At 38.4% G+C, this 15,721-nt stretch overlaps 1 protein-coding gene across 3 annotated transcripts in view; it reads left to right on the top strand.

The window, feature by feature from the left end:
• The window catches only part of CDH7 (cadherin 7), a 140,440-nt gene that overhangs the window by 108,623 nt on the left and 16,096 nt on the right, over positions 1-15,721 (top strand). For all 3 annotated transcript variants that reach the window (XM_043889448.1, XM_043889449.1, XM_043889447.1), the window contains 4 exons: positions 9,309-9,445; positions 10,731-10,852; positions 11,727-11,844; positions 14,926-15,177. In XM_043889448.1, coding sequence (XP_043745383.1) covers positions 9,309-9,445; positions 10,731-10,852; positions 11,727-11,844; positions 14,926-15,177 — 629 coding nt within the window. The remainder of the gene's footprint in view (positions 1-9,308; positions 9,446-10,730; positions 10,853-11,726; positions 11,845-14,925; positions 15,178-15,721) is intronic.

The raw sequence follows: 15,721 nt of genomic DNA, 5'->3' as shown, positions 1-15,721 counted from the left end.
AAATAAATAGCTAGGGGGATGCTCAGCTTGGCTCAGCTCAGCCCAGCCCTCTGTGATGACCCAGAAGGGTGGGATGATGAGTGGGTGGGAGGAGGGTCCAGGAGGAAGAGGGATATATGTATACATTTCATTGTACACTGTACAGACTAGCATAACATTGTAAAGCAACTATACTCCAACTTAAAGTAATGGAGATCATTTTTGGCATTTCTGACAATCCCAATACAGAACTAGAGTCGTATTTATGTTCAAGGATCATAATACTACTTACCAGCAGCCTCTTTTGGTATTCCTGGTGTGGTATGTCCTCAGATGAAAGGTGATAAAATTGTATCAGATATTACAGTATGTAGTGTGACTAGTCTGAGCACAAGTTGGGTGTTTGAATAATTCACTGTGTATTTTAAGCGGCTTGTATGCATGCATACATTTGTACATTTTAATCTAAATTACATGTGAATTTCTCACAGAATTAACGGGAAAGTTGAACAGCCAGTCTTTAGAAAAGAGAGGAGGAAGGTTTCTCTGTAAATATGAGGAGCAAGAATGTGCGGACAGTCTCTTCTGAACGAGACAAAGGAGGAAACATTGGCCACTTTTTTTTTTCCTCATGGCTCTGTTAAGAAAGTTTTTTGGGGGGTCCTGTCTTAGGACACGTGTCCTCTTACCCAGGAAGTCCTGGGCCTCTTCATTGTGAGTCCCATCAAGGTTGCGTTGGATTGAGAAGATTGAAATTCCTGAAGGAAAACTGAGTTACCTTTGTTAGAAGATGGGGATGAAGCTGCAAACAGTGGCATCACTAAGTACTGAACTCAACAGCTTATCTTGAAGTAATTTATTTCTCATTAAAGCCCTAGAAGGCAAGCATTAACATTCCATGGTTTATAAATAAACATGACTCCAGTCACACAGTTAGAAAATGTGGTTCTAGAATTTTAGCAGGTTCTGTATCAAAACCTGTACACTGCTGACAGCAGCACACACACACATACATGCGCTTGTAAATTACTTAAGAGATTGAGGTTTCAACTCAAACAATTCAGTTATTTCTATTGATCAGATTTGTCGATGCTTATTTATTATGTTACCTTTTCCACCTGGGGAGTAGCACTGATGCCTTCGTGTTCATCCAGCCTGCTCACCTGTATATTCCCTTTGTGACTATCGACGTGCTTGTCAATAGCTGGGTGACAAGCGTGCTGCTTGTGAATACGGAGAGGACCGTTTTAATTGATCTCCATAGCTTATTGAACAGCAGCACCGATAACTACAGGCATTTTTTAGGACTGATTTTGTTGCAGATGTGCAGAACACGGGGGATATTCAGGTATAGAAGACGCAATCCCAGCCCACTTGTTATCTCGCAGGAGGAGAGATCTTAGTGAAAACTTAGAAAAAAGTTCCAATGTTAAATCTGGAAATGAGAAATCATCTTGTAAAATATTCTCATTTTGCAGATAAAGAATACAGATGGTGAATGAAGAGTCCAACTTGGTACAGTAGGTTTGTGGCAGGGTCCTGGCTATAAATATTACCTTTTAATGCCCAGTCTGTGGTTCATGGTGGTATATATGTATATGTATATATGTATATGTATATATGTATATGTATATATGTATATGTATATATGTATATGTATATATGTATATGTATATATGTATATGTATATGGCACAGAGAGCTTGGAGTGAAGTCCCTGAGTCATATATACCACAAGGCTTCTTAAAAAGGTGCAATTTCTGAAGTATTGGGCTGGCACAAAAGTTTGTTTGGGTTTTCCGTAACGTCTTACAGAAAAATACGAATGAGTCTTTGGCCAACCTGATAATTGGGATGGCTTGGTGCTTTACTGCCAGAGGTCTGTCGTCAAGGAATAGTAGGAGTACGATAATTGGAAGGAGGAAAGATCAGAGTAAAGAAGGACCAACACAAGGAAAGGCACCAAAAAATGGAGACACACGCTGTACTGTCATTTATTCCATTAATACGTCAGTGTGACTGTCTTAGAATTTTAGATAGAGCAGTGGGGGAAAATAATGTAAAGCTGAATTCTGGAAATGTAGGTAGCAGAGACTAAAAGCTCATCTATAGGCAATACGGTGCTTACTGGAAAGATGGCACAGACAAACACTGTTCTGAATCTGGGCTCCATCAACAATCAGCTGTGAGCCTTTAAAGTCCAGTCCTGACCTACAGCAATAATGGTACCTGCTTGCCTTAGAAATTGTGCTTGGCTGGTAGAAACAAAGCTTAACACTAGTGACTTACCAATGAGAAGTCTGGCACCAGGCAGTCAAAGACTGACAATTTGGCAGGATAATGTCATCAAGGGCTTGGCTTCTTATACCAGGCACTCATCACCTTGTATTTACAAGATGCTTTTTGGATTGCTCTCTAGTGTGTTCGTATCCCAGGTGAGATAGAGGGGAAGGGGCAAAATCAAATGCCAGCTGAGTTAGCAGCTGTCTCCTATCCTTAAGGGAGTTTTGGAATGATGCTCAACCTGCAAATTTTCTTTTGCATCTCATTTGCTAAGAGTCCATGGAATTCTCCAGGCAGGAATACCGGAGTGGGTAGCTATTCCCTTCTCTAGGGGATCGTCCCTACCTAGGGATTGAATCTGGGTCTCTTGCATTGCTGGCAGATTCGTTACTGCCTGAGCCATGGGAAAGCCCACAGACATAAGGATACTGCATCTACAGGGAGGCTAGCTAGTGTAGTTTTTCAGCTGGACACAGGACTGCCTCTGACATAGCCAGGTTTCTATGAATAAGAATTAAGGGCAGGTGAACATTAAGCATGCAAGTGAAAGTGTGTTACATGACCTTACATAGCTGTTTGAGGATTAGGAAGCAATGTATATATTTTAAATTCTTAGTATATTTTAAATTCTTAGTATATTTAGGGGGAGGGACTGTTGGGGGGAAAGTTGATGAATCCACTTTTGGATATACTGACCTTTAACAGAAGATGTTGCCGGTATTTGGGGTAGTTTACGAAATCTCAGGCAAAGGATTGAGACTGGATATTGAGATTTGGAGGCGTATGCATAATAAATAGAGCAGAAACCTTAACTGCTGGTACTGCAAAAATATGGAAGCGATCTCTTTAATTGGTCACTCCAACCTACAGTGAAGGAAGTCAAGTATTTTAGGCTGTAATTTATAGAAACCAGAAGGATCACTGTGAGTGTTCAATCACCACTAACTGCAGCAGAAATTGCATTAAAGATAACTTTGGGTCATGATGAGAGAAACACCAGTCCTTTCCTTTCCTGTTCAGCCTCTAATTGACTCAGGCAATTGTTTTTCTCTGTCCCCAAACTAGTAGATCCGGAGCTAGAAAGAGCGTACATCTCTGAACTTCTTCGGAGTGTTTTTTTTTTTTCTCTCTTGGCCTCACTCAGCCCTCCCAGACTAATTCAGAGACAGTTTGCACCACTCACTCTAAAAAGTGCTATATTTTCTTTATTTCTCTTGGTTAAGGAATTTTTATTCCCCTTAGGTATCTTTATCATTAACTAATGTCTCATACAGAAATTCCCGCTTTTTGCATGTCCAGAGGGCCTGGTAGAAACTAGGAACCCCTTTAAAGCTGGGGATCCCAAGTTCTTGTGATTAAGAAGTACAGTAACTGTTGTTTGTCTACTCCTGGTCCCTGCCAGAGTCTTCCATCCCTTCTCAAGTTAATACCTCTTTCTCTTCCCCACTCTTGCCCTTGTTCCCTTCATCTTACTTGAGAACAGCAATTTGTTGGTTTCCTCCTGAATACTTCTTTTAAATTGCTGTTACCATCTTTTTAAATTCCATATATATGCGTTAGTACACTGTATTGGTCTTTATCTTTCTGGCTTACTTCACTCTGTATAATGGACTGTATTGGACTGGAGCCCATTATACAAAATGAAGTAAGCCAGAAAGATATAGCCCAATACAGTATACTAATGCATATATATGGAATTTAAAAAGATGGTAATGATAACCCTATATACAAAACAGAAAAAGAGACACAGATGTACAGAGCAGACTTTTAGACTCTGTGGGAGAAGGCGAGGGTGGGATGATCTGAGAGAATAGCATTGAAACAAGTATACTATCAAGGGTGAAACAGATCACCAGTCCAGGTTGGATGCATGAGACAAGTGCTCAGGGCTGGTGCACTGGGAAGACCCAGAGGGATGGGATGGGGAGTGAGGTGGGGGGGGGGGGGGATTGGGATGGAGAACACATGTAAATCCATGGCTGATTCATGTCAATGTATGGCAAAAACCACTACAATATTGTAAAGAAATTAGCCTCCAACTAATAAAAATAAATGGAAAAAAATAATAAAAGTGTCCGGGAGCATGAAAAAAAATGCTGTCTTTCAAAATACTTTGTTTATATACCATATTTCCTGAAGTAGAGTATCACAGGTAGATACTCCAGATTAATTGCTGAGTATGTGAATGAGTGAAAGGGAGACATAAGAATATCAGAATGATTCACAAATTATCAAATACCATATATATTTGCGTATGTGTGTGTATGGCTATTTCAGTCAGTTCAGTCGCTCAGTCGTGTCCGACTCTTTGCGACCCCATGAACCACAGCACGCCAGACCTCCCTGTCCGTCACCAACTCCCGGAGTTTACCCAAACCCATGTTCATTGAGTTGGTGATGCCATCCAACCATCTCATCCTCTGTCATGCCCTTCTCCTCCTGCCTTCAATCTTTCCCAGCATCAGGGTCTTTTCAAATGATTCAGCTCTTCGCATCAGGTGGCCCAAGTATTGAAGTTTCAGCTTCAGCATCAGTCCTTCCAATGAATATTCAGGTCTGATTTCCTTTAGGATGGACTGGTTGGATCTCCTTGCAGTCCAAGGGACTCTGAACAGTCTTCTCCAACACCGCAGTTCAAAAGCATCAATTATTCGGTGCTCAGCGTTCTTTATAGTCCACCTCTCACATCCACACATGACCACTGGTATGGCTATTTAGTGAGAGCTAAATGAGAGTTGTCAGGCTTCCCTGGTGGCTCAGTGGTAAAGAATCCACTGGCCAATGCAGAAGACCTGGGTTCGATCCCTGGGTCGGGAAGATCCCCTGGAGAAGGAAATGGCAACCCACTCCAGTATTCTTGCCTGGTGAAATCCCACGGACAGAGGAGTCTGGTGGGCTACAGTTCATGTGGTCGTAGAGTCTGGCATGACAGAGCAACTAAACAGCAACAAGAGCAAATGAGAGTTAAAACTAAAGCTACCACACAATTTATAAGTGGAAGCTGCAGAGTTTATGATTTTGAAATGATTAGTATTTGGATAGTAGAAACTCTAGTATCCATTCTTCTGAAAACTTATAGAGGCATAGGTGATAACTCTATTCCTAAAAGATTTAGGGGTTTTTCTATGAGGTGAACAGAAATTGGAGATATTTAACATATTAAATGAATTCTTGAGTTTAATGTCCTTTATTCTAATGCTGGGAAGCTTTGAGACTACTGATAATAGAGGCAGATGTTTTAGTTATTGACTTTAGTCTGTGAGGAATTACATGAACTCATTTAGAGAGCTATGTGGCAAGTTCAAGGCCTTTTTGCTTTGTAAGAATCTAGAAGTTACTTTTTTCCTGAATATGCTAACATTACCACAGTTGACTGAAAAAAAAAAAAAGGAACAATTCAGGCTTTTTAGTATTGACTCCATTGATGCATAGATATTAAATTATATTTTCTTGTCAAACATTAATTCTATTATCATTGAATTATATATATGATAATACATGTGTATATGGTCATAGGTATATATAAAGAGAATATATTAATAATGTGAAATAATGACATAAACTGGTTTGACTAAAGCAGTATTTCAGAGAAGATCTGGCTTTTCTATGTAACTGAAAATTTATGTCTGTTCTTGTTTGCATGGCTATTGTGTGGAAAGTAGATTGTAGACAATAAGAATGGAAGTATGCTGATAAAGAGTAGACTAATGCAGAATCTGAGCTTGTATGTGGTAGCTTGGAGTGACTGCACTTGAGAGCAGATATTGACAAATTGATGCAGGGACAAGAGAGAGAAATCTATGTTTTTAGCTTGAGCATCCATGTGACAGGTGATGTCATTTGCTCAGGTGGAGAAGGGTGAGGGAGGAGGGGGTGTGGGAGACCTTAGGAGACAGAACAGCAGTCTGAGAATGTCACATTGCAGTTCACATTGTTTATTTATATGTGGTTCTACTAAGCAGGTAATTCAATAAGTCAGTCTGGTTGGCCAAGGAGATTTTTATATAAATGGTAGGGGTCATCAAAATTATAGAACTGAGTTATGCTACAGGGCCATATAAGATGGAAGGAAAATTGTTTTTTTTTTTTTTTCAAAGAGAAGGGGATCTGTGGGAAAGGTTTGGGGGGAAGTAATTAAAGATCACGGAGGAGAGGGTAAACCAACTGAGGTCTTGAAAGGGGCAGATAGTAATGTAGGAGAAAACCAAAGAATAGATGGTGTTAATAAAGGCACAAGGAGAATGTGTTTTAAGGAGTTGTCAGGGGTCAATTGTTGGAAACTAGGATGAGATAAAAAGTAAGAAGAGAGAAGGGAACAATGGATTTGACAGAATGGAGGCCAACAAAGAACTTGACACAAATGGAAGAAATCTGTTTTTTTTTTTTTAATGAAAAACACATGTTTTTGATTCTAATAAAGCTTTATAGATAGAAAAGGGTCCAAACCCAAAGAAAAATGTTCTTGAGGTCAGGAGATAGGACAGACAGGTTAAATAGAATGTCTTGATTTGAATGAAGACACTTAGCTGCAATAAATAGATGGTAAGTAGAGGGTGTAGGGACTTTCAGTTAAGATGCATTTTTTCTCTCATGTTTCATGTAGCACAGATCCTGGAGGTGAGGGTGAGCACCCTTTGTACTGCCCTTGCCATTTTCAAACTAGTTCTCTTTTCCCTTCCAAACTCTCAACTCTTGGCAGAATGCATCACCACAGTTCACTCAAAACCTTTCCCATTGCTATCCACCACCAAATATACAGTAATCACATTGATTTGTTGAGTCTTTTAATACTCAGATTATTTCATCTTTCTCTACCATCACTTTTGGCATGATGATTGCTATCTGGCCTCTCACTTTCTTAGTCTTTTTGAGTTTAATGATCTGTTTCTTTGCCCCAGTTTTGTCATAGATTCTTATTCTGAGCTGCTGTTGAAAATCTCCTTCAAGCATCTACTCTCTATCTGCTACCTCCCACCTCAGCAATTCTGGATCCTGAGGAAGTCCTGCCACTTGGTGATGCTACCACGTCATGTCAATCTGCCTTCTCATATTTCCTCCATTCCCTCTTACGAGCTTAGAGACCCTGGGTCTTCTTTATCACTCCTGGGCAGATGTCTGAATCTACCCTGATCTTCTCCTTTGATTGTCCATACCTGGCTAAACCCAACCCTCTCCTTCACACACATCTGCAAACAAGCAAGACAGACAAATAGGATGACTGGCTTCACATTAAATTAATGGACATAAGTCTCAAAGGAGCAATCCACAATGTGTAGCTTATTCCATTATACTCTCCCTAGTCTATGCATTTTTGGTCTCCTCTAAAAAAAGGAATTCTCTCTGCTCCTCAAACCACCTTCTCCTTTCTGTCTTAGCTGATAATCTTGTCTCCTATGCCATCTAGAAAACAGAAGCCATTAGATAGCTTTCTAATATTCTGAATACCCAAATACCTGTTGCTGCACAAAGACAGTAATGTTTGCTGGTTTGTGGTCAATTTTTTGGTAACCTTTTTTGATGTCTTCTCTTTCCTTTTTATGTTCCTTGCATCTTGTTATAGAGCAGAGTAGTAGTAGATGATTCTATTTAATAATCATCAGTAAAGTACTCAGGAAGCATAGAATACTTTCTGAAATTGGGTGTGTGTTTATTTGTCCATTCATTTGTTTTTAAATGACAGTCCTTATTTCACCCAAGTAGAAAGATGATGAGTGCATTTGAAGATAGTCATTATTGAGCAAAGGTTGCATTTTGTATATGGAACAAAAAATAGCATAATTGAATAAGAATACAAGTAGAGCAGTAGTTTTTCACTAATGTTTGGAGAGCAGATATTTTAAGAAAATGTTTGAATAATTTGAGGGAGTTTTAAAGATTTTTATTTCATATTGGATTGTAGTTGACTTACAGTGTTGTTTCAGGTATATAGCAAAGTGGTTCAGTTATACATATATCCACTTTTTTTCCTTTAGATCCTTCCCCACAAAGACCATTGCAGGGTTTTGAGTAGAGTTCCCCGTGCTATGCAGTAGGTCCTTATTAGTTATCCATTTTATATAGTATTGTGTTTATATCAATCCCAGTGTCTCAGTTTATTCCTCCCTGCTTTCCCCTGGTAACCATAGTTTGTTTTCTGCATCTGTGACTCTATCTTCTGTTTTACTTTGCACCTTTTTTTAGATTATAAGTTATATCATTTGATACTTGTCTATCTGACTTCACTCAGTATGACAATCTGTAGGTCCATCCATGTTGCTACAAATGACATTATTCTGTCCTTTTCTATGGCTGATTAATACTTTATTGAATGTGTATACCACATCTTTATCCATTCCTCTTTTGATGGACATTTAGGCTGCTTCCATGTCTTGCTATTGTAAATAGTGCTGCAGTAAACATCAGGTATATGTATCTTATCAAATTATGGTTTTCTCCATATATATGGCCAGGAGTGGTTTTCTTTTTTTTAAGGAACCTCCATCCTGTTTTCTCTAGTGCTTGTACCAGTTTACATTCCTACCAACAGTGTACCAGGGCTCCCTTTTCTGCATGGTGCGGGGTTCATGAAACATGTCTGTGGTCCCTGAGTAAGTGATACAAAAAGAAGAAAGGTTAAGATCAGGCTGGAGTTATTAAGACACAAGATGTTATTCAGTATATGTGAATGGGTGAGTTATCTATATGTATTTCATTTTAGAGGTACCTCTAATCATGACCAGGGATACTAAATATGTTGTAAATGCTTTTTAGGAGCCACTGTTTGGAGTTTATAATGGCATATTCAAATCTACTTTGAAGATAATTATGCTAATTATACGATTGTTTTTTATTTTGTACTGTTGGACAGAAAAGCAGAGGTTACTGACAAGCAGATGATGAATCAACTAGAACATTGGTGCAGTTTTAAACTAGGCATATTCTATGTTAATATGACAGATTGTTGAGTAAGCAGAATTTGGTGATTTGATGTGCAATTAGCAAAATAAATAGAGCAAATTATAATCAGATGTAAATATTGAAGTGCTTTTTTATTTTTTTAAATATTAGGTATTCAATTGACAGAAACACAGATTTGGAGAGATACTTCAATATCGATGCCAACAGTGGAGTTATTACAACCGCCAAATCTTTGGATCGAGAGACGAACGCTGTTCACAATATCACAGTCCTTGCAATGGAGAGCCGTAAGTTGTAAGGTTTAACATTAACTTGGGATGGAGGACATTGAGAGTGGAGAATGGGCTGCCATGAATTTATAATTTCAACTTGAATTTTACTAGATACTTGTTGGAATTCAGTAAAATTTTGAAACTCCCTAATTTCAAGGTGTGAAATATACTTACATTTTCTAACTTGGTTTGCTAATACTTGAAAGTTAATGGAATGCAGTTACCATAAAATAATGGGCCTGATTTACCCTCAGCCAGTTTCTTCTTATCTCGTGGTCGTATTTCATGTGCTGCATCTACGCTGACATGGGTTGGTTCAGTAGCTTACAAAAACAGTCAACTGGTCTCTAGCCAGACACTCAAGTTTGTACATGCTCTAAACTAATTTTTATCCTTGATGAGAGAAACTTTGAGAACAATGCACAATTACATTGTATGCATGTTTATAATATGGTATATATATACATAGGTAATATGTATAGATATATTCATTTATTCATATATATATGAATTTGTGAATTCATATATTCATAGGTAATATTATAGATATATTCATACAAAAGGAACTCTAGCATCAGATAATATTGAAATTCATGGCTTCTTTGTCACTGTCTGTGTGTATATGACATTTGGATCAGAATTTCTGTTTCTGTCTTTAAAATCTGCAGTGTTATGCTTCTAGATTTTACTTGAAGCATGATCATTTCCTTATTAGATTTGCGCTTTAGAGGCAGACATTTTTGATTGATTCTAACTGTTCATAATATAAGTTTCTTAAGAAAGATGGCATTGAAGTAATAGCTTTACTCTAAGCACAAGCAGAGATCAGAGGTTGCAGGTTCAATTCCAGCCACCTGTACTAAAGTGAGTATTAAAGTGATGAGTCACAGGTTTTGGTTTTCCAGTGCATATGAAAGTTATACTAATCAGTATTCTGTGAAGTTTGCAATAAATAGCATTATGTTTAGAGAAACAACATTGACACCCTAAGAAATATTTTAATGCCAAAGATTGCTGTCATCTGAACCTTCAGATGTAAGAATATTAGGAACATCAGAGGTCACCATAACACATAATAAATATAAGTTTTGAAATACTGTGAGAATTACCAAAAATGGGACAGAGACAGGAGGTAGGTGAGCTGGTATTGTTGCAGAAATGGGACTGATGGATGTGCTTGCTGAAGAGTTGGCATACACCTTCAATTTGTAGAACACACAATCTCTACAAAGCACATTCAAGGAAAGTGCAATAGAATAAGGTGTGCCTGTAAATGAGAAAATCTTTTCCTCTTTACTAGAGAATCCATCTCAGGTGGGAAGAGGCTATGTAGCAATCACTATCCTTGACATCAATGACAACGCCCCTGAGTTTGCCATGGACTATGAGACCACTGTTTGTGAAAACGCCCAGCCAGGCCAGGTAAGAGGCTTCAGAATACCAGCCTCCTCCTTCGTGATTTCTTTAAAAATACCCAGCGGTAGCTGCCTTTGAAATCCTGCCAGCTTTAAGATGAAATATCATCAGCATGTTTCAGCAAAACCAACACTTTGATGTATAGCATAAACTAATATTAAAGGAACTTTCAAATTCTGGTTTAATTGGAATGATGAAAAAAATTCCTCCAGAAGAAAGGTAAACATTGTAAAAGCCATGGTAGATGTTAAGGGCTTAGGCTTTTTTAAAGAGAAATATAGCATGTGAAGCTTGATTGGGCCATTTCCCATGTTACACAGCGGGGCTTACATACTTTGAAGTTCCACGAATTTAGTGGAGTGTAGCTTCCTTGTGGTTTGGTCTGGTTATCCGTATTGTCAGTGTCTTGTGATGTTTCTGATAAGGTATAATCAGTTGGTATGGCTTATCTGTGAGGTTCACAAAAGTCAGTTCAAATACGCATTTTGAAAAGAACATGATTTGATTTTCAGAGCCCTTTTTAGATTGCCTTCATATCAGTATGTGTGTTAGTCACTCAGTCGTGTCTGACTTTTTGTGATTCCATGGACTGTAGCCCGTCAGACTTCTCTGTTCATGGGGTTTTCCAGGCGAGAATACTGGACTGGATTGCCATTTCCTTCTCCAGGGGAATCTTCCCCAAACCTAGGTCTCCCACATTGTGGGCAGATTGTTTCTTGTCTTAGCCACCAGGGAAGTCCTCATTTCAGTACACCGGACCCTTCCCCAGCTCATTCCCCAGGACAGTATTTATCATCAGTGTTAAGCCGCTCTGTTCTCTGCTCAAAAAACACAGCACACTGACATGCTGTCCTGTTTTACATTGTCTATTCCTTCCTAGGTTATCCAGAAAGTCAGTGCTGTCGATAAAGATGAGCCATCCAATGGCCACCAGTTTTATTTCAGCTTAACAACTGATGCAACAAACAACCACAACTTTTCATTGAAAGACAACAAAGGTAAGGTTTAACTGTTGTCACCAGAGGAGGCAACAGGTAGGCGCTTTCTAAACAGGAGAGCTTTTTCTCACTCAGGAATGCTGATGGGAGATTTTTATTTTTTTCCTCATAACAGCAAGGACATTAATTAAAGGGAAATGAGCCCCTCAAGTAATTTTTATCTATGGATTTTCCGTCATGAAGAAGAAACTGCTACTTAAATCATTTTAGGCCTAATCCAAAGAGGGAAGAGGACAGATTCATCTCTCTGTCTTTTCTTTCTGGCTATTTGCTTCCTTGTTTGTATACAAAGCTCTTTAACCAGAGTATCTAATCAGTAGAGGGTCAGCTAAATGCCTTAGTAAGGATTATATTACCTAGGCATAACTTGAGGCATTAGGAAAGTAATTGGACATAACACATTTCAATCTAAATCAACTTTGACACAGCATTTTCAGTGTCAACATCAGTTATTGTTTCATTTTTAGCATAAAAGTAATCCATGGAAATAATGTACTCTTGATGCAAAGAAATACAGAATTTAAAAGGAATAACGAATTCCCTGTCATTCCAAATCCCATTTCTCTGCTACAGAGAAAAGCAGTTTTATAAATGTCATTATAGAAACATTTTCCAAATATCTGTAGCTAGTTTCTGGTTTTGCTCAATTATATAAACACACACACACAAACTTACAGCCATATAGATAGTGTATTTAGTCACTAAGTTGTGTCTGAGTCTTACCTGACCCTATGGACTGTAGCCCACCAGGATCCTCTGTCCATGTAATTTTCCAGGCAAGAATACTGGAGTCGGTTGCTATTTCCTTCTCCAATAGATAGTATATAGACAATCATAAAAACTTTTCAAAGAAACATGAGAACTTGCTATTTATTATCTAACTGTGATGTATGTATGTGTGCGTGTGTAAACACAAAGAGAGAGGATTATCAAAAGTTCAAAGTGTTAGTCGCTCAGTCATGTCCAACTCTTTGCGACCACATGGACTATAGCCTGCTAGACTTTTCTGTTCATGGGACTCTCCAGGCAAGAATACTGGAGTGGATTGCCATTTCCTCCTCCAGGGGATATTCCCAACCCAGGGATTGAACCCAGGTCTCTCACATTACAGGCAGATTCTTTCCTTTCTGAGCCACCACAGAGGAGTATATACCCCAACAATATAGAAAGTGTAATTTTTCCAGTTTTAATATGTGATTCAAGTTTCAGAAAAACCAAATGTAGAATGTGTTAGTCCAGTCTGACTTACTAAAAAGACTTGCTTTCAGACAATGGACATTGCAAGTGCTTTTACCTGAAGCCACCAACTATTTTACTGGAGAAAATTCAGCTTTGGCCTCAAAAATTCTATCTGAAAATAATATTTTTTCTGATGCCACTCTCTGCTTAATGAGGATACTGTCTTTTCCCATTCACAACATAAAAGGAAGCACATTCTCTGTGTGGGTAATCCCAGGCTCTCTGTCTTCATCATAGTTGGAAAAGATCATTCTCAGCACCTGTACAGAGGAGAGTTTGGCCTCAGAGGGTCTGAATATTTCCCCCACCTGTCATCAGCCAGCACCACCATGATTGTTGGACCAGCACAGGAACTAAAATGGTTGGATTTTCCGGGAATTCATCCCAGCCACACAATTAAAAACTTTTCCCAAGTCAAGCCCTTGCTTATGGGAATCTTGGAGGAAAACATAAGGAACAGGAAGAAGGATCACCAGTTCAAATGTTGGGTTCCATTTTAGGGGGTACATAGAGAACATGGTGAACTTTATGATCTCTTTCCCAAGCATAGGGACATTACTACAAATTTAAAAATCACCTATCAGATATTGGACATTTCAGCATGTACTCCCCAATTTGTTGTATGTGTGTGTTATTTGATGCCAGGCATGTTAGATTACAAATCTGCAACTCTGAAAAACCTTTGTGTATCAAGTCATAAATATGTATAACATCTGATCAGTAGGGAGGCAGACTAGTGGTGTGTGTGTGTGTGTGTTAAGTTACAGAAACATGCTCAACATAATATCCTTCAACTCCATGTGTAGTTTTTAAATGAACACTCTTGAATTCTTACATTTTAAAATAAAAGATTTGTTTATATAGAAACCTACCAGCTGAACACCAAACACTTTTCTTCCTGTTACATTTGTAATTCCAGTCTCATGAGTGCATGCTCTTCTGGGCTGTTAGAGAGAGTAGATGTCAGCTGGCTCTTTGATTAGAGTATTGTTAATTCTTTGATAACACTGTATATTAAAGCACAGTAGATAAAACTATGGTCCCGGCGTTCCCTCTTTGCCATTATATTTTAATTAATTGCTATAAATTTTAAAATCACAGAAATTCCTTTATTAATTAAGGTAAGGTAACTGAACAAATTGTTAGCAGATTTAAAAAGTCTATTTCTGATATAGAAATTAAAGTTATATCATACAGCTATGTCATTCAGACTTACCACTGTTAAAAGTTTGATAGTAACTAATTGTTTAGATGAAATAAAATATTGAATATAAATTAATTTCAAATGGCCTAATTTATCACTGATAAAATGTTTTTATATACATGATGTTTTGGTAATGCTATGGGCCTTATGGATTTTTAAAAATTATATAACAATTCCTCTTTTGAATAACTTTGTGTATTCTTTTTAAAACAAGAGTGGCTTATTTTACTTGGTTGTGTATTGGGCTTGGAAATTGTCAAAGAAAGGATGGATTGGAAATTTCACCTATCTCTCCAATGACATTGCAAAAATATTTAACCTGTTAATTATTATTATCCTTTCTATAAGCATATGGTTTGAAATTTCAGATTGTAAAAATTATATCTAGTATACACTTTTTAATATGATAAATGATGGATAAACAGTTTCCTGTTTAGTTTTACTTTATAACTGTTTCTTTGGCCATAACCATGTAGCACGATGTAAGTTTTTAAAAATGTATGCAGATGAACCAGTATTTGGAAATATGGCTCTCTATCAAAAGAAGCTAAGGAGAGTGACTTTAAGTCAGATGAAGTTTGGGGGTGCAGAGTCCATCAGAAATCTTGTATTCTATACGTTTGCTCTCTTCACCCTAGACAACACAGCCTCAATCCTCACCAGGAGAAATGGTTTCCGGAGACAGGAGCAGTCTGTCTACTACCTGCCCATCTTCATCGTGGACAGCGGGTCGCCTTCGCTCAGCAGCACCAACACCCTCACCATCCGCGTGTGTGACTGTGACGCAGACGGGGTCGCCCAGACCTGCAACGCCGAGGCCTACGTCCTCCCCGCCGGGCTCAGCACGGGGGCCCTGATCGCGATTCTGGCCTGTGTCCTGACCCTGCTGGGTAGGTGCCGTTTGCGATGCTGTGTAAGAGCAGTCACAGCCGCCGGCGGTCAGGACTTCTCATACATTCTGAGAACACGTGCAGATAGTCTCACCCATGCTGTTTGGCTCACAGAGGAATGACCTTCGGCCACGCTTTCCAGTGATACGGTTAAAAGTGAAATCGTCAATTTTTATTTTGTAAACATCAGTGAAGATAAATGGCTTCTGTTGAAAATGTTGTTTTTAAAGATTTTAAAAAGCATTTACCATATCCTCCAGCCTATTTGTTTTAGAGTTCAGGAGGCCCAATGAGACTAGAGAGAATCTTTTCTATGTTATTTCGATAATATGCTTATTTTGGAAATCATGGCCTTCAGTGGAATCTAGTACTTAACTCCTTAAGACATGAACATTATGTTAGTCTCTATTCTTGCCTGTGTGTTTGAAATACATCATAATTTTTTTAAAAAGACCAATGGATATGAGGGCATAAAAAAAAGAAATGATGACTTTACATCCTGCCTCTTTTCAGAAAAGATTTAAACTACATTTTACTATTTGCA

The sequence above is a fragment of the Cervus elaphus genome, chromosome 27, assembly GCF_910594005.1.
Source record: "Cervus elaphus chromosome 27, mCerEla1.1, whole genome shotgun sequence".
Lineage (NCBI taxonomy): Eukaryota > Metazoa > Chordata > Mammalia > Artiodactyla > Cervidae > Cervus > Cervus elaphus.
Note: the sequence above shows the minus strand (reverse complement) of the source record. Positions and strands in the feature narration are given on the sequence as shown.